At 47.6% G+C, this 22,399-nt stretch overlaps 4 protein-coding genes across 6 annotated transcripts; 3 read left to right on the plus strand and 1 right to left on the minus strand.

Annotated features, from left to right (window-relative positions):
• Positions 1–173: 173 nt before the first annotated feature.
• Positions 174–7,292, minus strand: nhej1 (nonhomologous end-joining factor 1). Of its 2 annotated transcripts, none has more exons than XM_056431205.1 (9): positions 7,236–7,292; positions 6,419–6,544; positions 5,925–6,114; positions 5,625–5,846; positions 5,347–5,485; positions 4,958–5,016; positions 875–1,037; positions 697–797; positions 174–467 (listed from the first exon to the last, which is right to left on the minus strand). In XM_056431205.1, exons 3-9 carry the CDS (start codon positions 6,102–6,104, stop codon positions 393–395), a joined length of 939 nt encoding a protein of 312 aa, XP_056287180.1. In that variant the 5' UTR covers positions 6,105–6,114; positions 6,419–6,544; positions 7,236–7,292; the 3' UTR covers positions 174–392. The 2 variants fall into 2 exon arrangements, with proteins under 2 accessions (XP_056287180.1, XP_056287179.1); XM_056431204.1 differs by lacking the exon at positions 7,236–7,292 and adding an exon at positions 6,833–6,905.
• On the plus strand, positions 6,941–8,998 carry LOC130204459 (tyrosyl-DNA phosphodiesterase 2-like). The gene is made up of 6 exons (XM_056431206.1): positions 6,941–7,179; positions 7,255–7,416; positions 7,644–7,738; positions 7,907–8,025; positions 8,099–8,269; positions 8,352–8,998. Exons 1-6 carry the CDS (start codon positions 7,091–7,093, stop codon positions 8,631–8,633), a joined length of 918 nt encoding a protein of 305 aa, XP_056287181.1. The 5' UTR covers positions 6,941–7,090; the 3' UTR covers positions 8,634–8,998.
• Positions 8,999–9,413: 415 nt separating this feature from the next.
• Positions 9,414–17,513, plus strand: rpgrb (retinitis pigmentosa GTPase regulator b). Of its 2 annotated transcripts, none has more exons than XM_056431202.1 (14): positions 9,414–9,483; positions 10,207–10,332; positions 10,446–10,538; positions 10,985–11,047; positions 11,127–11,285; positions 11,874–12,023; positions 12,097–12,255; positions 12,651–12,806; positions 12,884–13,008; positions 13,861–14,052; positions 14,125–14,275; positions 14,521–14,615; positions 14,702–14,761; positions 15,545–17,513. In XM_056431202.1, the coding sequence occupies exons 1-14, from the start codon at positions 9,453–9,455 to the stop codon at positions 17,306–17,308; spliced, it is 3,324 nt and encodes a 1,107-aa protein (XP_056287177.1). In that variant the 5' UTR covers positions 9,414–9,452; the 3' UTR covers positions 17,309–17,513. The 2 variants fall into 2 exon arrangements, with proteins under 2 accessions (XP_056287177.1, XP_056287178.1); XM_056431203.1 differs by lacking the exon at positions 9,414–9,483 and adding an exon at positions 9,495–9,584.
• Positions 17,514–19,751: 2,238 nt separating this feature from the next.
• Positions 19,752–22,132, plus strand: LOC130204598 (dynein light chain Tctex-type 3-like). Its single transcript, XM_056431427.1, has 5 exons — positions 19,752–19,917; positions 20,445–20,486; positions 21,008–21,131; positions 21,213–21,290; positions 21,406–22,132. Exons 1-5 carry the CDS (start codon positions 19,882–19,884, stop codon positions 21,477–21,479), a joined length of 354 nt encoding a protein of 117 aa, XP_056287402.1. The 5' UTR covers positions 19,752–19,881; the 3' UTR covers positions 21,480–22,132.
• The last annotated feature ends 267 nt before the right edge of the window (positions 22,133–22,399 follow it).

Here is a 22,399-nt window from a genome sequence, read left to right on the forward strand (position 1 = left end):
AACACCTCGAGTCAACATCTCACGGGGCCCGCCGTCTGCCCGGGGCCCCTTCAAAGAGCCCCCACACACACACAGAGGGTCCGGAGCATTGAGGACATTCAAATGAAAGACCTCATCTTTTAAACGTTCCGCCGTGTTTCTGTCTTTGATTTAAATAACGGACAAAAACGGCGTTAAAAATGACGTTCATCTTTAATTAAACAGTTTAAAATATTGATTATTATTCAATAGCATGTTTCATCTAAAAGCCTTTTGTATGTTAACATCTTAAACCCTGATTTTTTAAAAACATCAATAAAAACATCAATTTCAAAATAAAAGTTTAAAAATAAGAATGTGTTTAAAAGGAAAAGCACGTTGTCTTCTAAAAAGCTCTTCCTGACTGCTCGCGCTCATCGGAACAGGCCCACTTTCTTCTTCTTTGGTTTGGAGGACGCTCGCTCTGCAGTTCTGGACACCGGTCGAGGCTGCACAGGAAACAGGAAGTCGTTTTTTAAGCAGCGTTCACTCTTTTAGACTTTTATCACATGAATTTCTCTAAGTATTCTTTGTTTTAGGAATTTCCTGTTTTTCAACTATTATTCATCTTGATTCTTCAGAAAACCCCATTTAATAGAAATTTTATTTTTTATTAGCATTTTTAATCAAAGCATTGTCCAACATCTCCAGGATTAGTCTTCATGTCACATGTCTGACCTTTTCTTCAGTGGGTCCGACCTGTTGCTCTGCAGGTCTGTTGGCCATCTTGGCTGCGGCAGCGGCGTCCCCCGGCCCGCCTGCTCCGGGGTCGGCTCCACCTGCAGGACGAGGACCACACCTTCAAGTCAAAGAACCCAACATGGCCTCCGGCGCCGTCTCCGTCTGTCCAACGCACCTGAAGACGCCGCGGCGTCCGCTTCTTCTTCTTCTTCTGCCGGCCGCTGGTCCGAAGACCGTTTGCGGGCGTTGTCGTGGGCAACGACGACCGCGTACAGACGTCGGAGGTCGGCGTCGAGGCCCAGAGGGCCGGAGCGGTCAGCAGGGAGCAGAGGAAGAGCCTGATTGGACGAGAGCGACGGGTCAGACGATGAGGTGAGAAACTACAACAAACACATTCTGGTGGGTTCATTGTCCCCTGAACACAGCCATGGAATTACACACACACACACACACACACACACACACACACACACACAATGTCCCGTTGAGACGCGGCTCGGTGCTGCGGGTGCGTTTGTTTTACGGCCCGTCGTGGGAGTCACATGCCCGAGGTGTGACGGAGCTGCGATAAGCCTCTAATCAAAGCTGCATTATTGGCACCGCTGACACACACACACACACACACAGGATGAGGGTGCGTGTAAACTCCGGTGACATGAGAGGAACACTCCCTACTCACTAAACCTCTTTTCCCCTCGATGGAGGACAAACTCTCAGAATTAGCTCCTCAAATATTGACCGGAGGCCTCGGTGGTCTCGGCCGGGCAGCGGGGCTCCTGGGGGCTCCGGGGGGCTCCTGAACACACTCCTCGGTCAGGTTTCGAGGTTTCGCATTGATTTATTTTTGTTATTTGTTTGTTCAAATATCGTTAAAAATAAATGTAAATGATCTGGTGAGGCTTCGTTCTGCTTCGGACACAGAGAACGCAATGTGCAGCAGAAAGCCCACCTTATACCTGACCCCCCCCCACCCCCACACACCCCCACCCACCCCCACCCCTCGCTGGCTGCCAGCTCACTTCACATTATTTCAGACGGGACGTTCAATTGGTCAGATCCGGCTCTTATTTGGTCCTTTGAAGCCCCTCCTCCTCCCTGTGGTCACCATCGTGGTGAGAGGGAGGAAGTGGATGGGGGGGGGGGGTCAGCGTGAAGACGGCCTGGCCCTCATGCAGCGGCGTCGGGCCGGGCTGCTCAGCGCTTTGTTCATACGTCTCTATAACAAACTACAAGAGGAATAAGAGATAAAGCGGGTCAATAACCTCCTGTGGAGTCTGAGGAATGTTCCGGAAGGTTTTGTAACAGAACAAAGTCCTCCAGGCAGAGAGGAGGCGGAGCCTCTCACCTGGTGGCCTCTAGACTCCTCCCCCTAGCGCAGAGTAAAGCCCCATGTGGTGAAGGTGAGAGGAGGAGGAGGGGGGGGGTCTCTATTATTAGCAGGTAAACAGCCGGCTGCTGTTTTCCAGGTGAGGGTCCTGGTGCCGAGGAGTCTCCCTCTCCCTCGTCTTCCTCGGCCCTCGTGTTTACTCTCTCCCTCACTGCTCGCCACCTTGTTTTCTCCTTCGCCGTGACCTCAGCTTCCCCGTCTCCGCCACGCCAGACGCCCCCCCACACGGCCTCCGGGGGTTTCTGTCCCGGAGAGAAAGAAACGGGCGAGGAGACGAGCGGAGGGATCGGACCCCGTCAACTCATCCCTGTGACTCAAGTGATGTCACTCGAGTCGGCATCGAAGTGAGACCTCTATAGCTGCACACACCCACGAACCTCCCAGAATCCTCTCTGCCTTCAGGGACGCACAGGAACACATTGATCACATCCACACAATCAAAAGATGACGAGCTCTCACATCGCTTTAGCATTCATAGTTTTCACACTCGGAGTCCTTTAAGATTACGATGAAATCTAAAAGTGTTCGATGCCGATGACCCACAGGCTGACGTCTGCCCGCCTCACGGCTCGTGGACTGGAGCGCGGCGGCGTGTTCACGCGCCCGCGGCGCTCTCCGGCCTCCTGATGTCTTGTGGGACGCCGCTCCGGGCCGGGGATCGGCCCAGCGGCCCGGCAGCCGGAGCAGCCAAAGCCACAGAGGAACTAATTACAGACCCGGACCGGGGACAGCCCGGTGGAAACTCTGTGCAACTGACAGAAGACACATGATGGAGGAGGAGGAGGAGGCTGTGCGTGTGTTGCTCTTTACAGTTCAGGAGCATATTTCAGAGGGACGTCTGCAAATGTCTCATTTTGTCATCCAGACGGGACCAGACCAGGTCCAACTGTCTGCTGTCCCCACCTTTAGCTGAATCAAAGGCGTTCACACCCCCCCCCCCCCCCAGGCTCTCCTCCTCACCACCAAGTCCCTGAATTCCTCAGGTAGGTGAGATAAAGACGATGAGGAAACCCTCCTCCTCCTCCTCCTCCCTCACTCACTTTATGTGACACACCGATCAGCAGGAGAGTTTTCCTTCTTCTAAGAAGCATTCAAACCAGTCCTTGTTTCTGATTGGTCCCTGAGAGGAGAGTGTGTGTGTCAGTGCGTGTGTGTCAGTGTGTGTGTGTCGTGCGGTCGTGGGGTGAAGACGTTTCCTCCCTGCTCCCGACTTAGATCAGATATTAGGATTTGACTCGTCGGGACCGCTCAGCAGAGCGATGCCGGCGTGGAGCGAGGGCCGCCGCTCAGATGTGGCTGAACGGCCACGCGGTCGCCGCGGCGACGGGAAGCCACCGATCTCGTGGAAACAGGAAGCGGGCGACGTTCCCGAACGGTGACAATTCAACCCGGAGCCGACAGATGTGACGCTGCTGCAGGAGCATGTGTCACCATCACACACACACACAGATAGAAACACACACAGTCATGCATTCAGACATAAAGATAGAAAAACCATCAACATGCGTCACAGCCTGCTCTATGTGGACAAGCAGACACTCCCCTCCGTCAGGTCATGAGCTGCTGCCGCCACACACACACACATCCTGAGGGAAGCTGATTTGATCCTAAAAGGTTTTTCAAATATAGTAAAACCAGCATCAGCCTGTGCCCAAGTTAAATATGTGTGTGTGTGTGTGTGTGTGTGTGTGTGTGTATCAGTGGGAAGCGCATGCTAATTCCACCCATGTAAATGTTGACCCGAGCTGGGTGGGGTGTTTGTGTGGTGACGGCTGGGGGAGGAGCTCCACGGAAAGCTGCAGTAGAAAATAAAAGCTGCTGCTCCTGTCATCATGGGCTCTCCCTCTGTCCCTCCTCCCCTTGGTGTGGGAGACGGAGGCCACAACCGGCCAGCACACACACACACACACACACAGTTTGTGGAAATGGTGAAAGAGGGGGTAGAGATATTTGGCCCCAGGACCGTAAATAACTGAGTAAATGTCAAAGAAGTTCAAGTAGAGAAGAAAACTGATCGTTCATGTCTGGAGAGAGAAGATGAAGCTCCTCAGTTAGCGTAGCGTAGCTTAGCATAAAGACGGGAAACTGCTCAACAAATTTAACGGCAACCTGTGTGGTGAGCGTCACCATGGAAACGGTCGCTGGAAAGACAGACGCACAGACACACACACACACACACAGGCCCAACCCTGATAGATAAATACTGCACACACACGCCAAACACCTTCAGCTGATTCTGTGTGTGTGTGTGTGTATGTGTGTATGTGTGTGTGTGTGTATGTGTGTGTGTCGCTCTCCCTTTGACGCGTCCCAGCGACATTTTTCCCAGACGAGTTTTATTTCAGTGTGGACTTCGGTCTGGAGGCGGCCTCGTCGCAGCCCGGTGGTATTTGCCACGAGGAAGAAGACTTTGATCCATTCCTACTTCTTCTTCTTCTTCTTCTTCTTCTGTGGTGTCTAAGTGTCCGCTGCCCAACGCCGTGATGACCCAATAACAAAACAGAGAGCGCCCCGAGGCCCTGATGTCCATGTCTCTACGTACAAAAACCCAGCTGCAAATTTTAGAAAATAAAAAAATAAGGCCGGGAGAGCACGGATACCCAGTGGAAATTCCACAGGTAGATCTGAAATACCCACGCATGCACAGTCAGAGATGAGAAATTCCACACCTGAAGACAGTAAACATTTCATCATGAAAGGCTCCGCCCCTGCTCTCTGATTGGCTGACGGTAACACGTGGCTGGAGTGTTTTATCGTGCGCTTCCCGCAGCCGGTTAACGAGCAGCGGCGGAGCAGAGAGGACGGTGTGTGTGTGTGTGTGTGTGTGTGTGTGTGTGTGTGCGTGTGTGTGTGTGCGCGCTGACCTCTCACCTTTGTCATGAAGTCCTCTCTGTACGTTTTCTCCACAAAGACGTCCGTCTGCAGCCGCTCTGAGGTCCAAACACACAAAATAAAAGCTCATTAAACAGAAATGTGTGAATATTACTAATGTTCAAATGTCTCCTAAGCAACGATGTTTATTACTTATCATTTAACCTCATTTAATTCTTTATATTTCACATTATCTGGAATTTCTAAAGCACATCTTAACTTGTTTTTCAGAATAAAATACGAACTTCATCTCACTCCTTTCTAGAATTTTTTCTTTGTTTTTGATAAATATGATCAGTAGTTTATCAACTTGAGAAGATGGAGTGTGTGTGTACTGTTCATGTGTGTGTGTGTGTGTGTGTGTGTGTGTGTGTGTGTGTGCGTGTTACCTCTGCTGAGCACCGCTCCGTTCTCTCTGTAGTCCTGGATCTCTGCATCTTTCCTCCCCAGCAGACTTCCCAGCTGCTCCACCTGCCACTGCAGCAGGTGGCTCATCGCCAGCAGGGGGCGCACCAGCTGAGCACATGCCTGAAAACACACAAACACGCACCAGAGAGAAACTCACCATGTCTGCCTGGCTTATGAGGGCCAAGTTCTTAAAACGCACTTCCTGTATCACTTTTTAAACGTCCACTCGTCTCCCGAGAAGTGGAAACGTGGAGCGTACCACAGTGACGGGGGCGGGGGTGCAGTGGAACTCCCAGTAGAAGGGCAGCCCCACCAGCTCGCTCTTCAGCTTAATCGCGATGTTTCCGTCCTCCTGGCGCGTCAGGGAGATCTGGGTCTCGCCGTCGGCCTGCCCGTCACTTCCTGTCAGGCAGGGCTGAGCCACCTCACACAGGTGGGAGAAGAACGCCTCCACCTTGGCCCGCAGACGTCTGTTCAGCTCCTGGGGGCAAGAGACCCGGACCGCTCCGTCAAAAGGTCAGAGAGGTCATTGAGAATGACGGCAGCGTCAAATCGATACCTGCGCTCTCCTCTGGATGGCGGCGGAGTCCATCCTCTCCTCCCACACACAGCTCCCGTCCGTCAGCAGGAGGCGGTACGCCGCCTCCCCGAAGCAGCTCTTGGCGAGCAGCCGGCAGCCGCCGATGCTCACGGGGAGCCAGGGGCGCTGCAGGAGGGCGTCGGCTCCTCTGGCCTCCATCACAGACACGCTGAACAGAAGAACAGAGGTCAATTAGCCATTTAAATCTATTAAGTGTTATGGAGGCAGCAGTCATCCTAAAAGGAACATTAAACTATCCAGGAAACTACATGTTTATATGGGGAAGTAAACTCATCACAAAGAGTATAAAGTGTTATCAAAGGGGAATGAATGGTCTTTAATATTGTCGAAATGTAAGGGCAATATACATATGGAATGCTTTTATTCTTAAATACATGAAAATATGATCTTACATTGATGACAAGGGTATGCATTATAAGAGGATTACTTCAGACAGATCCCATATAACTGACCTCCAAGGACCGGCCCGCACAGCCCGCTCTGCGACGAGGGAAGCCGGCTACAGACGCGTCATCTCCCGCGTGCAGGAGAGGGAGACCTCGGTGCAGCTCTGCGGGGGACGGCTCTTCTCCTCCGCCCTGCAAAGGGATACACAACGAGGTATTTTGTTTCAGAAAATCGCAAAAATACCAAATAAGTCACTTCATGACAACAATATAAAGCAGGACACGCTCCATTCAAGTCCCCTTTGAAATTGATTTTAAACTGTGGCTAAAAAGAGCTATTTCATCCAAAGTTCCCACTTTCTATATTATATTTAAACTTTTTTTCCCCCACGTTAGTATCTGAAGCTCAAAGGCGGATTATTGTTCCATCACAGCAGCTTGTAACACATTTAAAAAACACAAAAACAAGAGTATTATTACTTCTTTTGCAACAGACGACGCTACGACGCTGCGTCCGCGTCGTTTCCGGTCGAGTGTGCAGGATTCTGACTCCGACGAGAAACAACAGCGTTTTAAAGGTTCCGTGTCAACGTGTAGCTGTTTCCCGTACAACCGAAAGTGCAGCGTTATTTCCTCACGCGAGTCCCTTTATGACTCCGCGGTGCTTCACCGGTGTAATCCTGGGTAAAGCCCACCTCGGATGAGTCTTTTAAAGAGCTAATAAACGGGACTCGGATCATGGAGGACGTTTGTGGCAGAGAAAGAAAGATCACAAGCAGTACCACAAGCAACAGAAAGCAGGGAGAGGAAAACCCTGCAGGAAACAGGTATTCCCACTGTCCACCGTGCTCTGCTGGAAAATATGCAATTCTCTATTATTTACCGTGAATATTGTTCGGCAGAAACGAGGCAGGGGACGGGGCTGCTGTCTGCAGCGACGGCGCGGAGCATCAGCCGGACGAGGAGGACAACAACACACTGTCGCTGATCTCCTGGAATGTGGATGGACTCGATGAAGAGGAGCAGCCGGAGAGAGCAAGGGGCCTCTGCTCCTACTTAATCTCGTAAGATCTCACTTGATGTGCTTTTGAAGGGGCCCTTCACACAAATAACAGACGCCTGATTTACGGTGTAGCCTTGCAGGAAACTGGTGAAATACCAGAGCAGCAGATGTGCAACGAGTTCCATTAAAAACCTAGTTTGCATGAGATCTTGGGGATTTGCAGGTACATGCTCGAACTTGTCCTCTGCAGTTTAAACCCGTCTCCTTCTTCATTGCACCTCCACGCAGACACTCCCCGGACGTGGTGCTGCTTCAGGAGCTCATCCAACCATACACCCTCTTCGTGAAGAAACACCTGGCGGACAACTACGCCTTCATCGAAGGTACGAGGGAGAAAATTGATCACCTGGCGTCTCATGAATGAGTTTTCTACATATGTCCAGTCAGAGCACGTTTCTCCACAGATGCATGTTCAGCTCGTTCATTTACCTATACAACTTCAGTACAGACCAAACACACTGTGATGCATTCTGTGCACCCTACCTGTTCAGGTGGTAAGGAGAATTACTTCATCGGGATGATGCTGAAGAAGTCTCGAATCACACTGCTGGACAGTGAGATAGTCACCTATCCAACCACCAGCATGATGAGGAACCTGCTCGTGGCTCAGGTCGGTGCACGGGACCATTCAGTTCATCTCCACTCGGTGGACCGACCAGAACAATTCTTCTTTTTAAAACCAGGTGCTGTTCAAAGGCCAGAAGTTTTGCCTCATGACGTCCCACTTCGAGAGCTGCAAGGCCAACGCAGGAGAGCGGATGAGGCAGCTGAGACTGGTGATGAAGAGGATGGCAGAGGTGCCCGATGACGTCACCGCCCTGTTTGGAGGAGACACCAACCTGAGGGATGCTGAGGTTTGTCGGTGTCTCTTTGTCTGCCGTCATTTCTTTCCGATGAAGCCGTAAAAAAAGCTGTAATAAATATGCTCTTGTTCAGGTGGGCAAGGTGGGCCTTCCCGACTGCGTCTGCGACGTGTGGGAGCAGCTGGGGGAGCCGGAGCACTGCCGCTACACGTGGGACACTCACGCCAACACCAACAACGACCACCGCTACAAGAGCCGCTTCCGCTTCGACCGGCTGTACCTGCGGCGGGCGGCCGGGGACGGCGTCCCGCAGCTGGAGCCCGACAGCATGGCCTTGATCGGGATGGAGAAGCTCAAGTGTGGCTGCTACACCAGCGACCACTGGGGCATCTACTGCACGCTGTCCGCTCAGTAGAAACAAGACGAGCTGAAGCCCCTCCGAGGGTCCGCCGTCCTCGCAACGCACCGTCATTCTTCTCTTTTGTTTATGTGTGCGTCGTCGGACGTCTGCACAGTCTGTGTTTTTTAATGTTTGTGTAATGATCTGATACTTAGATGTGAGTAGAAGCTCTAACGTGTGTAGTGTGTAATATGTAGTGCACAAAGAAAGTAGAGGAGCAACTCACAGGTGCAACACATTAAAGTGAATGTGGATGATTTTAAATACACTTTTTATCACAGTGTATGGCAGTAACTGCATGATGTAATACGACAACCATTAGTACAATAATGAGGCTTCAATGTAACATTTGTCAATAATTAAAGAAATACAAAAACGAATTGGGAATTAGTGTGTGTAATATTTTGGAAAGATAAAATATTTAATGCATACTATTGGTGTACACAATTACCAAGATAGGATTTGTATTTGTGATTTTTAACATTCAACCAGCAATGTATAAAAAAGGAGAGCATGACAAAATATTTGTATTGGCCTTAAAAATATACAATTATGTAATTTAATTAAAATATGCATAGCTCTTGTCAAAAAATCCATATCTTATTGTTATAATTATTAGAATTATTTAACAATGGAAAAGTAATTTATTTCTGCGGCTCAACGAACACACATTTAAAAATAAACTATTATAAAAACCGTTCCTGTCTGCGGCGTCAAAACAAACGCATTGTCCCTTTAAGGGCACGTGGTCGTCACCTAGGAGAAGTTGTGTTTACTTCCGGGTTGTCAGGATTCGCCAACAAGAGGAGCAAAGCGGATTAGCGTCCTGCAGACATGGCAGGGGGGTCCGAGGACGACATCCCAGGTAACCACCTCCTCATACCTGTATTTCACATGAAGAACTCCTCCGCGTGCAGCGCGTCCCCGACAGGCTCCTGTCTCACGCACGCGCGTCTCACTGAGGAGGTGAAGTCTGCTTGGCTTTACTGAACTAACCACAGCACATACTTGTAAAGACATGGTACCGTGTACTCCAGAGGGACTGATGCATTTGTACTGCAGTATTCTGGTCACAGCGAAGTCGTTTAAACTTCTTCTAAAGTACCTGCAGCAACACCATGAAGGAAGTATAACAATATATACTTAAAGATCAAATATACAACATTATCACAAGTAGAAGAACACGATATAAAACATGTTGAGTTTACTTTACTGTGATACTTTAAGTCCAGATGCTGAATACTTTAAGTGGGGCAGAACATTACAACAATAAAAGCTCAGAGTGTTGTTGGAGAGTAAAGGAAACGAAACATACAATACACACTTAAATACCCTTAATTCCTCTGTATATTTAGTATTTTAGTATTTAGTATTTAGTTTGGTTCTTGTGTTTTATTTGTATCTTTTATTTATGCTCTAATGCTGTGATCCTGACATGTCCCCACTGTGGGACTATAAAGGATTATCTTCTCTTCTCTCTTCTCTTAAAGACTCTTGTGGTGTTTTAAGTCGTCTCCCACCCGTACGAGTGTTCTCCAGTTTAACGTGCGTGCTTTGCATTATTTCGTTGTCTTTCCTCTTCCTTCAGAGTCGGGAGCCGTTTTTACTTTTGGAAAGAGTAAGTTTGCGGACAACGTCCCCAGTAAATTCTGGCTGAAAAACGACGTCCCCTTGAAGGTCGCCTGCGGGGACGAGCACACCGCCTTCATCACAGGTCGGAGCAGAGAAGTGGCTTTTTAAATGTGCTTACCCTGAAATAGATTCACAGAAACACAGTCCTGCTGACTGAGCGCATGATAACCGATCGATCCGTCTTGGTCTGCACAGAAAATGGGAAACTCTTCATGTTCGGCAGCAACAACTGGGGCCAGCTCGGCCTGGGCTCCAAACGGACCGTCAGCAAGCCCACGTGTGTCAAAGGTCGGCCTTTACACACTTCCTGTTTCCTGTCTGAGCCCAGCAGGTGTCGTGTGTGTGTGTGTGTGTGTGTGTGCCTTGGGCCTCCTTTGTGCTACGGGACATTAGAGGTGCAGCAGGGGAAAGCGTTCCCATCGTAATCCCAATCTGGAAGGTCCATAATCTGTGTAATCTAGAGATAGGCAGTTGGTTCTCACTCCCCAGAGTGAAGGAAGCTCGATCCGCTGTTACGCGCACACACACACACACACACACACACACACACACACATTGTGTGTTCAATATATTCATCAAGAGATGATTTAGCATTAAAGTTCATTCTTATCCATGGAACCTGTTTAACAGACACACGTGTAATAACACATTATAACACGTTGTTACTATAACAACTCACACAGCACTACATGTTTATTCATGTGATATTTGTTATTATTTTTGTGTAATTTCAGCTCTTAAATCTGAGAATGTGCAGTTTGTGGCCTGTGGGAGAAACCACACTCTGCTCCACACAGGTGAGCTTCTTCACGTGTCTTCTTCCAGACTCCGAGAGCTGAGAGCAGGTAAGGAGCCCGTTGTGCCCTCTGGTTGCAGCTCAGGGCAAAGTGTTCGCCTCGGGGGGGAACGGCGAGGGGCAGCTGGGGCTCGGCGACTGCGAGGAGAGGACGTCCTTCCAGAGGATCGGCTTCTTCGATTCTCGTGGACCAATCAAAATGCTCGCCGCCGGCTCGAACACCTCCGCCGCGCTCACGGGTGAGGCTCGCATTCCTCTTAAGAGGCACCTTTAAGGGCAACATTAGATTTAATCATTCTAATTATATTTGTTGAATTGAATTGTAACTGTTTGGACGGTAAATCAAATTTTAATTGATGAATATTTTCATTACAATTTCTATTACAATTTAGAATAATAATTTTTTTCAGGTGTGTTCAATAAATTCGACTTTAGATTTCATTAGAATTTTTTTTCGTCATTTAAATTTTTAATACAAATTTCTGTAAACTGGATTTTTTAAATTAGGATTTTTAAAATATTATATTTAATTCGTATTGTTTAACTTTTTTCAAATTTTAATCCATTTATTTTAGAAATTTAAAATGCTGTAACCATTTCCAGCTTTTTCCAAAAAAGAGAATAAATTATTACTAAATGTAATATTTATATATTTTTTACATAATTCTTTATATAACATTATTTTAACTTGAAGTCCTCGGTGAACAAAATAACCCCCGTTACGTTTAAACACAGAACAACAGTTTCAACATTTAAAATCAAAAGAAAATGAAAACAATGAAAGTAGAATGAAATGAGAATAAAAAGTGTCTCTGTTGCCGTGGCAGCGAGCGGGAAGCTGTTCATGTGGGGCGACAACACGGAGGGTCAGATCGGTTTGGGGAAGGAGAACCACGCCGCGGCGCCGCAGGAGGTCAGCGTGGGGCGGCCCGTGGGCTGGGTGTCCTGCGGGTACTACCACTCCGCCCTCGTCACAGGTGAGAGGTCAGCTGACCGCCAGGTGATGAATCTGGAGTCATTGTGTATGACGGTGTTCATGTTGCGTCTCAGTGGACGGAGCTCTGTACACGTTTGGGGAGCGCGACAGCGGTAAGCTGGGCCTGGCCACCCAGCAGCTGCCGCACCACCGGGTCCCTCAGCTGGTGAAGAGCCTCAAGGAGCCGGTGACCCAGGTGGCCTGTGGGGGCGGGCACACGGTGGCACTCACAGGTAGGGGGGGCACGGATGAAAGAACTACAAACATGGCGGAGGATGTTTCATGAACTTGTGCATGTTTTAAGATGGATTCAAGTAAATGTGCACACACATTTACAATATAGTTTATATATATATACATAATAAAAATGACAAATAAATATGCCATATATTATATATGGCATATTTATTCTATGTAAATTACCGTCTAAATGTTCTTCTTGCCTTTTTCTTTAATTTATTTATTTAAAATAATCTTCATTTTGTTTGATCTGAGTAGAAAATAAAATATGTAGATGTTGCAGCTCAGGCATAATAAATAAAATGTGAGGTCACAGGTGACCTTAGCCTCCACAAGGTCAGACGTGATGCACGCCACCTGTTAGTGACGAAGGCCTCCTCTTCCTCAGAGAACGATGTGTTCACCTTCGGCCTCGGTCAGTTCGGACAACTCGGCCACGGCACGTTCTCCTTCGAGTCGCGGCTCCCCCAGGCGGTCGAGCACTTCAAGAAGGGCCGAGTGTGTCACGTGACCTGCGGAGAAAACCACACCGCCGTCATCACAGGTGACGCTTCGACTCACCGCCATCTTGAATACGGTTTGACGAACACGAAGCTGTAACGTGTTGTTTTCTCCCGCTAGACGGCGGGCTGCTGTACACGTTTGGAGACGGCCGGCACGGTAAACTGGGCCTGGGAGAAGAAAACTTCACCAACCAGTTCAAACCCACTCTGTGCCCACGCTTCCTCAACTACGACGTTCAGGCAGTACGTCTTTCACACAGGTTATTAATACTGGTCAGAAGAGGTTCAGATTAATATTTTATTCAAATGAAAGAAAAATGCTTTTATTATATTTATTTTTATAATTAGAGTTATTATAAATAATCATATTTAATATTTATTTATTTTCCTTTTATTTAAATATATATATATAAATATACATGACATGCTATATATTTTATTATTATTATATAATTTTTATTTATTTATTTGATCACATACTTATATTTATTTATCTTGATTACTGTTTTGTCTATATACATATATATATTTATATATTGCATTCTAGATATTTATTTATTATTATATGTTTATTTATTTTATTTATTTGATTACATAATTATATTTATTTATCTTGATTACTGTTTTGTCTATATATGTATATATATACAGGACTGTCTCAGAAAATTAGAATATTGTGATAAAGTTCTTTATTTTTTTTTAATGCAATTAATTTTTTTTTTTTTTTTAAAAGAAAAAAAATAAAAATATTTTTGTTTGATTTGTGTGTAATGAATGAATGACATTTTTTTTTTTTTTTTTTTTTTAATAAAACAAGAAAATAAAATAATCATCTTCTTCAATAGTCTAATATTACATTCTAGATATTTATTTATGATTGTATGTTTTTATTTTTTTTTATTTTATCACATAGTTATATATATCTTAATAATTTGTTGTATATATTTTTTTAATATATGATTTGTTTGGCAGGTATTTAATGTTTGTTTTTTTGTGGACAGTGGGCATATTGTGATTCTTTGAGAGTAATCCAGTCTTTTTCAATATGAGGTGGTTTCTGCTGATGTAAAACATGGCGGCCTGTGTCTCCATCAGGCTGCGTGCGGCGGCTGCCACATGGTGGTGCTGGCCCGGCCGAGGGAGCCGAGCGGCGCCGACGTGACTCTGGAGGACGACGACGTGACGGAGGATTACCTGGAGAGGCCGTACGTGGAGCTGCTGGGCCACGCGGCCGACTCCTCCGCCCTGCAGAGGAGCCTCTCTGCCCGGGTCCGCCGGAGGGAGAGGGTGGGTGTCCGGAGCCCCGGGTCCGGGTCCGACCCGTTTGACCTCATGACCGACCCTCCCTCTCCCCCTCAGGAGAGATCTCCAGACCAGTTCGGCGCCGTGTTCCGCACGCTGCCCGCCGGGGCGCCCGGCCACCTCCACCCACCGCCTTCACCTGAGCTGAGCCACAGAAAGGTGCTCAGCAGCACTCACCAACACAGGAGCGCAGGGTCAATCCACCAGGGTACCTACCTCACCTCCTCCTCCTCCTCCTCCTCTAAATATTTCATACGTGCACATATCTAGTCAGAAACTCTCATTGTTTTAAATCCTTACAGTGACAAATGCAACTATTTGAGACTCTAACCATAACAGATGAAGATCACATGTTGTGTGGATGTTCATGAAAAAGACATTTATCAAAAGCCGCTTTTATTTTGAAAACCGGGAAGAGCCCGCACTGACCTGGGCCTCGTGTCACGTTTCCAGAGCCGACGGCGGGCGACGCAGGCGGCGCCGTGGAGAGCCTGACGGACGCCGACAGCGTCCGGGGTCTGGGAGAAACCTCCGACTTCCTGAACATGGTGAGAGATCAGTGAAGGCACCGCCTGGAAGCTTCTGGATGGTGCTCCCTGTGCTTCATGTCTCCTCCTCCTCCTCCTCCTCACAGACTCACATGATGAAGATGGACTCCGCTGATCAAATGCTCACTCTGTCCCCAGTTCACAAGGTAACTCAGTCCCTTTCGAGGTGTTTTCTCTCCCTCCTGTACCTCCTGCTCTGCTCCTGCCCCCTGTGGTTCTCCTGCTCTGCTCCTGCCTCCTGTGGTTCTCCTGCTCTGCTCCTGCCCCCTGTGGTTCTCCTGCTCTGCTCCTGCCCCCTGTGGTTCTCCTGCTCTGCTCCTGCCCCCTGTGGTTCTCCTGCTCTGCTCCTGCCTCCTGTGGTTCTCCTGCTCTGCTCCTGCCTCCTGTGGTTCTCCTGCTCTGCTCCTGCCCCATGTGGTTCTCCTGCTCTGCTCCTGCCCCCTGTGGTTCTCCTGCTCTGCTCCTGCCCCCTGTGGTTCTCCTGCTCTGCTCCTGCCTCCTGTGGTTCTCCTGCTCTGCTCCTGCCCCCTGTGGTTCTCCTGCTCTGCTCCTGCCCCCTGTGGTTCTCCTGCTCTGCTCCTGCCCCCTGTGGTTCTCCTGCTCTGCTCCTGCCCCCTGTGGTTCTCCTGCTCTGCCCCTGCCTCCTGTGGTTCTCCTGCTCTGCTCCTGCCTCCTGTGGTTCTCCTGCTCTGCTCCTGCCCCATGTGGTTCTCCTGCTCTGCTCCTGCCCCCTGTGGTTCTCCTGCTCTGCCCCTGCCTCCTGTGGTTCTCCTGCTCTGCTCCTGCCCCCTGTGGTTCTCCTGCTCTGCCTCCTGTGGTTCTCCTGCTCTGCTCCTGCCGCCTGTGGTTCTCCTGCATGTCTCCTCCTCTCTAATGCATGCCTCTCTTCCACCCTCTTCTTGCTTCTCGCCTCCTGCTGCCGGGGATAGAGGAAGGGTGAGCGCGCTAAGGCCGCCAGAGAGAACCCGAGAAGGGAGAGCGGCTCGTCCTCCACCTCCCCGTCTCGGGGGAGGAGGCACGGCGCTCACTCTCTGGCCCCCGGGAGCCCGCACAGACGCAAGACCACCAATCAGAACAAAGAGAATGTGATGGTGGCCATGGAGGAGCTGCAGAGGAAGCCCGGTAGAGACGGGCCCGGTGTAGGGGGCTCGGCTCAGAGGACAGGCCGGCGGAGGCCGGAGTCGGACTCTAAAGGACGTCCTGGAGCCAGGGAGACGCCTTCAGGCGCCGGACCCACACTGAAGGTCACGCGGGCTGCACCGGCCCGAGTTCAAAGCAAAGCGGGCGCAGGTGTTCCCTCTCCAGGTGAGCACGCAGCCGGGCTCCACGAGGACCCCGAGAGTCTCTCTGAGCGGAAAACCAGATCTGATGTCTCCAAGACATCGAAGAACGAGAAAAAACGAAAGGAGGCAAAAACAGGGAAGAGGACGAAGATCGGCCTGCTGGCCGGAGCCGCCGCGCTCACGGCGGGGGCGCTGCTGGTGCACCAGGTGGCGTCCAGGAGCTCGCCGTCCAGGAGCAGCCGCGGCGTCCCGAGGCCGCCGAGCGAAGAGCCCGAATCCCACGCTGCAGATTTAAGAAACAAATCCTCCGTCAGCATCAACATCATACCAGAGAGCCAGGAAGAGACGAGTGGGACTGAGGAGGAGAGGGAGGACTCTGTGAGGGAGAAGCAGGAGGAGGAGGAGAATGAAGATGAGGAAGGGCAGAGGACGAGTGCAGACGTCAGTGAGGAGGAGGAGGACGACATCAGTGACAGTATTGAGAAAGTAACAGAAGAAGAAGAAGATGATGAAGACAGCAACACTCTTCAACCAGAGGATGAGTCAGAAACTGATGAAGGCGAAGAGGAAAGCGAGGATGAGGAGGAAGACGAGAGCAGTGCTGAGGAGGAGGAAAGTGAAGACGAGACAGAATCAAAGAAGAGCAAAGGAGGGAATGCAAGAGAGGAGGAGGAGGAGGAAAGTGAGGAAGGGTCGAGTCACGAGACAGAGAGTAAAGGAGGAGAGTCTGACAATGAGGAGGAAGGTGAGGAAGAAGAGGGCGATTTGGAAAGTGAGGAGGATGAAAGTGAGGAAGAGTCGAGTCAAGAGACGGAGAGCAAAGGAGGAGAGTCCGAAAATGAAGAGGAAGAAGAGGGGGGTGAAAGTGAGTCATTAAAATCATCGGAGGAGGGAGAAGATAGTGAGACAGAGGAGGAAGAAGAAGAGGAGGAAGAGGCAGAAGAGGAGAGTAGTGGGAAAGAAGAGGGTGAAAATGAGGATGAAAGTGAAGAAGAGGAGGAAGAAGAGAGTGAAAACGCTGAGGAAGAGGAAAAAGAGAGTGAAGAGGAAGAAGAGGAGGAGGATCAACAAAGTGAAGAGGAAGAGGAAAAAGAAAGTGAAGAGGAGAATGAGGAGGAGGAAGAAGAGGAGAATGAGGAGGAGGAAGATCAAAACAGTGAGGAAGAGGAAAAAGAGAGTGATGAAGAGGAGGAGGAAGATCAAAACAGGGAGGAAGAGGCTGAGGAAGAAGAGGTTGATAACTATGAAGAAGAGGAGGAGGAGGAAGAGGTTGTCAAAAAGAAAAAGTCAGCTGAGGTCAAGAGCGTGACCTCTGGAAGTAAGCGGAGGTTAGGGGTCAAAGGTCAGACCCCAGACGAGTCTGAGGAGTTCTGGGGTGACGTGCTGCCGCAGTACCTGCAGCTGAAGTAACACCGATAATCAATAAGCCATCGACTCATTGATCTGATCGCTTTAGAACGACCTGTCCCTGAACTCACCGCTCACGGTGCCTTCACTGCTCGTCTTCCTCACGTTATTTCATGAATCTCTTTCCATCTGAACTTTCTTTCTTTTAAAGGTTTTGTTTACTTGTTTTATTAATTATATATTTATTAAAGGCACTTTTAAACACAAATACTTTTGATATTCTTTTATCCCAAGATTGACATTTTTTGACTATTTTATTTGTTTTTAATCATTTCTGTGTTTGGAATAAATAAATGTGTTTTGTATTTATTAAAAAAATGTTTAAAATAAAAATATTCAGTTTACAAAGATATGAAACGATGATTGACAGCGTCGCTACGGCGACCAGCGATCCGGTTGGTTGAGAGGTTTTCGGATCAGGTGGGGCTCGTTTTCTTCTTCTGGTCTTTGTTTGTCGTCCCTCCTGTGATCCCTTACCCATCATGCATCTGTGGTCTGGAGGAACCCAGGGCTGCTACTTGTATCTGATGTGTGTCTTTAATTCACTCTTTTCCTCAGACGTGGAGCAAAGAGGAAGAGGAGGAGGAGGAGGAGGACAATGAGGAAGAGGAGGAGGAGGACACGTCGGCTGAGCAGAGTTTGGACGAGTCGTCGGAGAAGCCGATGGAGGAGAGTCAGAGCGCCGTGAGTCTACAGAGTCTGACCTTCGTTACTACTTCCTGTTCACGCCAAAATAAAACGCCTGATCTTTCCAGGAGCCCGAGGAGCTGAAGGAAGAATCCCAACCTGACGGAGAGCAGACGGGTGACTGACCTCCATCACCTTGTGCAGAACAAAACTACCACTCATAATCACACTAATGTCTGAAATCAGCAGCGGACGGAGTCGGCCAACGGCCTGCAGAAGAAGAAGAAGAAGAAGAGACGGGCACCAAACCGACCAATGGGACGGCAGACACCAACTCCAGGAGCCAATCAGGCTCCAACAAAAAGGTAGAAGACACCTGACGACTCAAAGCCCATGACATCACGCCCACGTTCTGTGTGCTCCCCCCAGCTGTTCCTCTTCAGGCGGCTGTCCTTCAGCAGGGCCAAGCAGAGCCACGGGGCCCGAGGCCCAGAGGGGGGCGCCGTCAGCGGAGGGCCTCCCTCCACGCCGCCGGCTGCAGGGAGCAGCGGGCCAGAGACAAACAGAGGCGGAGCCCAGCAGAGGGCCTTGACCTCTGGGGCCCGGGGCTCCGGAGCCTGCACCCTGCTGTGACTACAGCAACCAAACTCTTATTTTGAAAAGTCAGACCAAAGTCTAAGAATGAACACTTAAGGGAAATATATCTCTTTATTCTTTTCTTCTTTTTTACAAAATAAAAAGAGCCTCCATCGAACCGTTCGGTAGATTCTCCAGCTGATCCTGCTCCTCCTCCACCAGTTTGACCAGTATCACTATGGTGCTGGGCAGTGTTTTTTACTTTCATGTTTGTAGTTTCTATTGTGTGGCACATATTTCCTGCGTGTGTGTGTCTGTGTGTGTGTGTGTGCACACATGTGTGTGTGTGTGTGTGTGTGTGTTTATTAATGATGAACCGTGCACCCAAGCTGCCTTTTCACATTTTATTGCATCGGATCCAAAGTGTTTTGTAGTTTTTATTGTGTGGCACATATTTCCTGTGTGTGTGTGTGTGTGTGTTTTAAACTGTGAGGATGTAAATCATCTTATTTATTGTGACATGGTTCTTGAGCACATTTGCACTTTTGATGTGATCAGTTTTATATCCTAACATGATATTCTCATTTAAAAATACTTTTTAAATACTTTTTTTCTATATCAGTAAAAAGTTTTTTTATTAATCTGAACACGTGTCTTGTTGTTTTTATTTAGTTTTACATTTATTTAGGACAGAGAAGCACAGGACTAATATCTGGAACAAGATAATATATAAATACTCGGTTACAGGTAATGATACTAAAGTCAAAGTACAAAGTATTATTATTGATTGATTCTTATGTATTTAATAACTAAATACTGTGGACGAAGGCTATAAAGTAGCCTACCAGAAAATGGAAAAAGAAGAAGAATCAGAAGGAGGAGAAGAAGAAGCAGCAGCTGCAGCAACAGAAGAAGAAGAAGAAGAAGAAGAAGAAGAAGAAGAAGAAGCAGCAGCAGCAGCTGCAGCAAGAGAAGAAGAAGACGAAGACCTACCATGGCACGTTTCAGGCCTCAGAGGTGAGTCTAAAGCAGTAAATGTTTAAGTACTATATCATCATATTTATGTGTCTAATATCTTTATACGTGTCTTTTTTCACTTTTGTGGATTAATAAATGCATTAAACGAGTGAATGAACGTCAAAAAGCGGAGCCGTTAAAACGCAGTTTCGTGTCTCTACCAGCAGAGGGCAGCAATGAGCCCTCCGGGTTTTCTTCTTCACGGCTCTTTATTTCAGTCCGTCGACAGATCCGGCTTTTCTTCTTCGTGGCTCTTTATTTCGGTCCGTTCACGGCTCACAGGCAGCTCCGAATTTTACTTCAAGAAAATTCTCCTTTTCGTGTCCTTTCCCGTGAAGAAGAGCTTCAGGTCGCAGATGACGGGAATGGAGGAATATAACACCGGAAGTGAGGTGAGTGCTGAACGTGTTTTCTATGACGTCACGATAGAAGCTAGCCAGCTGTTAGCGGGCTAGCTGCACTAGCTAGCTGATTTCTGACGCTAAAGCTGCTTTTTGGTGTACAAATAATCGCATAGTTTTGTATATTATATCATAAATAAGCTCCTTACATATGCTTGGTAGTAAGCAAGGTGTTGGAAGTGACTGATTTTATAATAGTCTGTAAGTTACAGTGAGTTGATGCTAAACTGTGACTGTTTATAAATAAAAGTGACTCACTGCATTGAGTAAAAGTACTAATACGACACTGTAAAGGTACACGAACACACTTAATTCAGAACAAAATGTGATCATTTTATTAAATATGCATGTGTCAAATAAAAATAAGCATACAATGTCACGAGAAGACAATGTAATGCAGTGATTTGAGGTATAAGTACCTGAAATGACTGCGTCTTATTGTTGATGTAAGAGTAGTTTTCTTATGAGGATGCATAATAACCCACATTGACTCCTGTGTGTCTGTTTCTCTTTATCAGAGCTCATTCAACTCTGAAGAAGTTGATACCATTGTCAAAGAGGTAAAGTTTGACTCTTTAACGTCACGGTTTATACTTTTAAATGGTGTTACATTATTATTTCTCCTGTTTTATCTATAATGTTATTCTCTAATGTCCTCATAATATTTATAAAGTTATTTGTAGGAATCTTTGGAGTCATCAATCTATTTTTCTGGAGCACATGACACAAACACTAGGTCACATTGTTATGGTTGGGACACTGGGAGGGGATTAACTGTAGTTCTCTGTGCTGCTGTAAATGTTCCCTACTGATCACTTTTAACGTTCGTTCCTTTTGAAAAGATGTCTTGAAGCTGTGTGGTGTATTTATAATTCTTAATTGCTGCACATCTCAGTTTTTAACCGTGGAAAACACATAAATAAACGTCTTCACAAGAAGGATTTGAGGTGAAGAGCAGAACAAAGCCGGCTCTTCATCTCCGGCTCCTCGGGGGGGAACCGCTGACTTCCTCGTGACCGTCGACGCTCATCGTTGTTCCTCGTGACCGTCGACGCTCATCGTTGTTCCTCGTGACTCTCAGTGTATCGAGGGAGTCGTGGGAGGAGACGACTACAGCCAGAACCTGGTGAACAAATGGACCGCTGGCATCGTGGAGCGCTGCCTCACACAGCTGGTCAAACAGGGGAAAACGTACAAGTACATCGGTAGGCTCGTGTGCGAAGATAAAGATGATGTAGACATTTAAATGTTACATATGAGAAGTTAATCTTTGTTTCTCTGCTCAGTGACGTGTGCTGTGATGCAGAAAACGGGAGCCGGCCTCCACACGGCCAACTCCTGCTACTGGGACACGGCTGTGGACGGTAAGCAGCACCCTAATAATACTGATATTATTAATGTGTTGAGCTGAGTTCACAGGTTTCAGTCACTTCGGTGTTTTCTTCTCATTCCTTCGTGTTTTTAATGTTCTCCCTGCAGGAAGCAGCACGGTGAGATGGGAGAGCCGCACCATGTACTGTGTGGTCAGTGTGTTTGCTGTGGCTGTGGCATAGGACATACACACACACACACACGCAGACTCACACACACGTTGACACACACATGGCCACCAGCAGCTGCAGTGTGTCCCTGTGAACAGCAGGGGGCGACAAAGTGCCATTCAGCTGTGTGACACCTGAAGGAAAGCTGCAGACTGTATTCTCTGCCTTCAGATGCATCATCATCATCATTATTGTGACGTATTGATCTTCTCATGTCGCTGCAGTTCTCTTTATTTATCACTCGCTGACTGCTGGAGTCGTTCTTCTGTGGTTTCTGATGTTTATTACGTGTATCATGTTTTTGTACTTTTATTCATGAGCAGTGTTCAGTCTTTAATGTAAAATCATTAAAGATTTTAACATGTCAAGAAAACACACAACTGCTTTATTATTGCACCGGTTTTCTACCTACAGTTGAATATATTGTGTTTTACTTTATTCATCCATAATATTCCTTCAGTTCTTATGGTTTTCTTAAACTTTGATGCTGAGCTGAGAATAATGTGGAGGTACGAGTACTTTACCTTCCATTTTATAAGACTACTTATTCCACATTTCAGAGGGAGCTATTGTACTTTGCTTGTGATATTACAGATTTAAAGTAAACTGCTCCACCCTAAACCGGCTGCAACATAGAAGTGATGTCAATAAATATAATTCAATAATTTGATGTGTGCATCAGGTCATTCTGCAGAATGTGGACTACAGTTCAAGTTCTCTTGGGAAATTCTACTTCTTCAGAAAATGAATTCCTAAAAGAAATAATGGAATGTGATTATATATTTATATTCTGAGACTTCCTCATTGTCTTTGTGGTGTGTTGGATGAAGTATTCAGATCCTTTACTGGTGTGAAATACTGGAGGTGTATCCTGCTGCGATCTTTAATTTGTAGTTTTGGTTTTAAAATTAATTACACAATCTTTTTGAGCT

The sequence above is a fragment of the Pseudoliparis swirei genome, chromosome 14 (assembly GCF_029220125.1).
Source record: "Pseudoliparis swirei isolate HS2019 ecotype Mariana Trench chromosome 14, NWPU_hadal_v1, whole genome shotgun sequence".
In the NCBI taxonomy this organism is placed as follows: Eukaryota; Metazoa; Chordata; class Actinopteri; order Perciformes; family Liparidae; genus Pseudoliparis; species Pseudoliparis swirei.

Coding starts and splice junctions, on each gene's coding strand:
- nhej1 (XM_056431205.1), bottom strand. CDS start 6,104: ATGGAGGCCAGAGGAGCCGACGCCCTCCTGCAGCGCCCCTGGCTCCCC. Junction 5,847..5,924: donor CCATCCAGAGGAGAGCGCAG/GTATCGATTTGA, acceptor TCTTGCCCCCAG/GAGCTGAACAGACGTCTGCG. Junction 5,017..5,346: donor CGGAGCGGTGCTCAGCAGAG/GTAACACGCACA, acceptor TTTGGACCTCAG/AGCGGCTGCAGACGGACGTC.
- LOC130204459 (XM_056431206.1), top strand. CDS start 7,091: ATGGAGGACGTTTGTGGCAGAGAAAGAAAGATCACAAGCAGTACCACA. Junction 7,417..7,643: donor CTCTGCTCCTACTTAATCTC/GTAAGATCTCAC, acceptor ACCTCCACGCAG/ACACTCCCCGGACGTGGTGC. Junction 7,739..7,906: donor CAACTACGCCTTCATCGAAG/GTACGAGGGAGA, acceptor CTACCTGTTCAG/GTGGTAAGGAGAATTACTTC.
- rpgrb (XM_056431202.1), top strand. CDS start 9,453: ATGGCAGGGGGGTCCGAGGACGACATCCCAG. Junction 11,048..11,126: donor CCACACTCTGCTCCACACAG/GTGAGCTTCTTC, acceptor CTCTGGTTGCAG/CTCAGGGCAAAGTGTTCGCC. Junction 14,276..14,520: donor CGCAGGGTCAATCCACCAGG/GTACCTACCTCA, acceptor TCACGTTTCCAG/AGCCGACGGCGGGCGACGCA.
- LOC130204598 (XM_056431427.1), top strand. CDS start 19,882: ATGACGGGAATGGAGGAATATAACACCGGAAGTGAG. Junction 20,487..21,007: donor TTGATACCATTGTCAAAGAG/GTAAAGTTTGAC, acceptor CGTGACTCTCAG/TGTATCGAGGGAGTCGTGGG. Junction 21,291..21,405: donor CTGGGACACGGCTGTGGACG/GTAAGCAGCACC, acceptor TTCTCCCTGCAG/GAAGCAGCACGGTGAGATGG.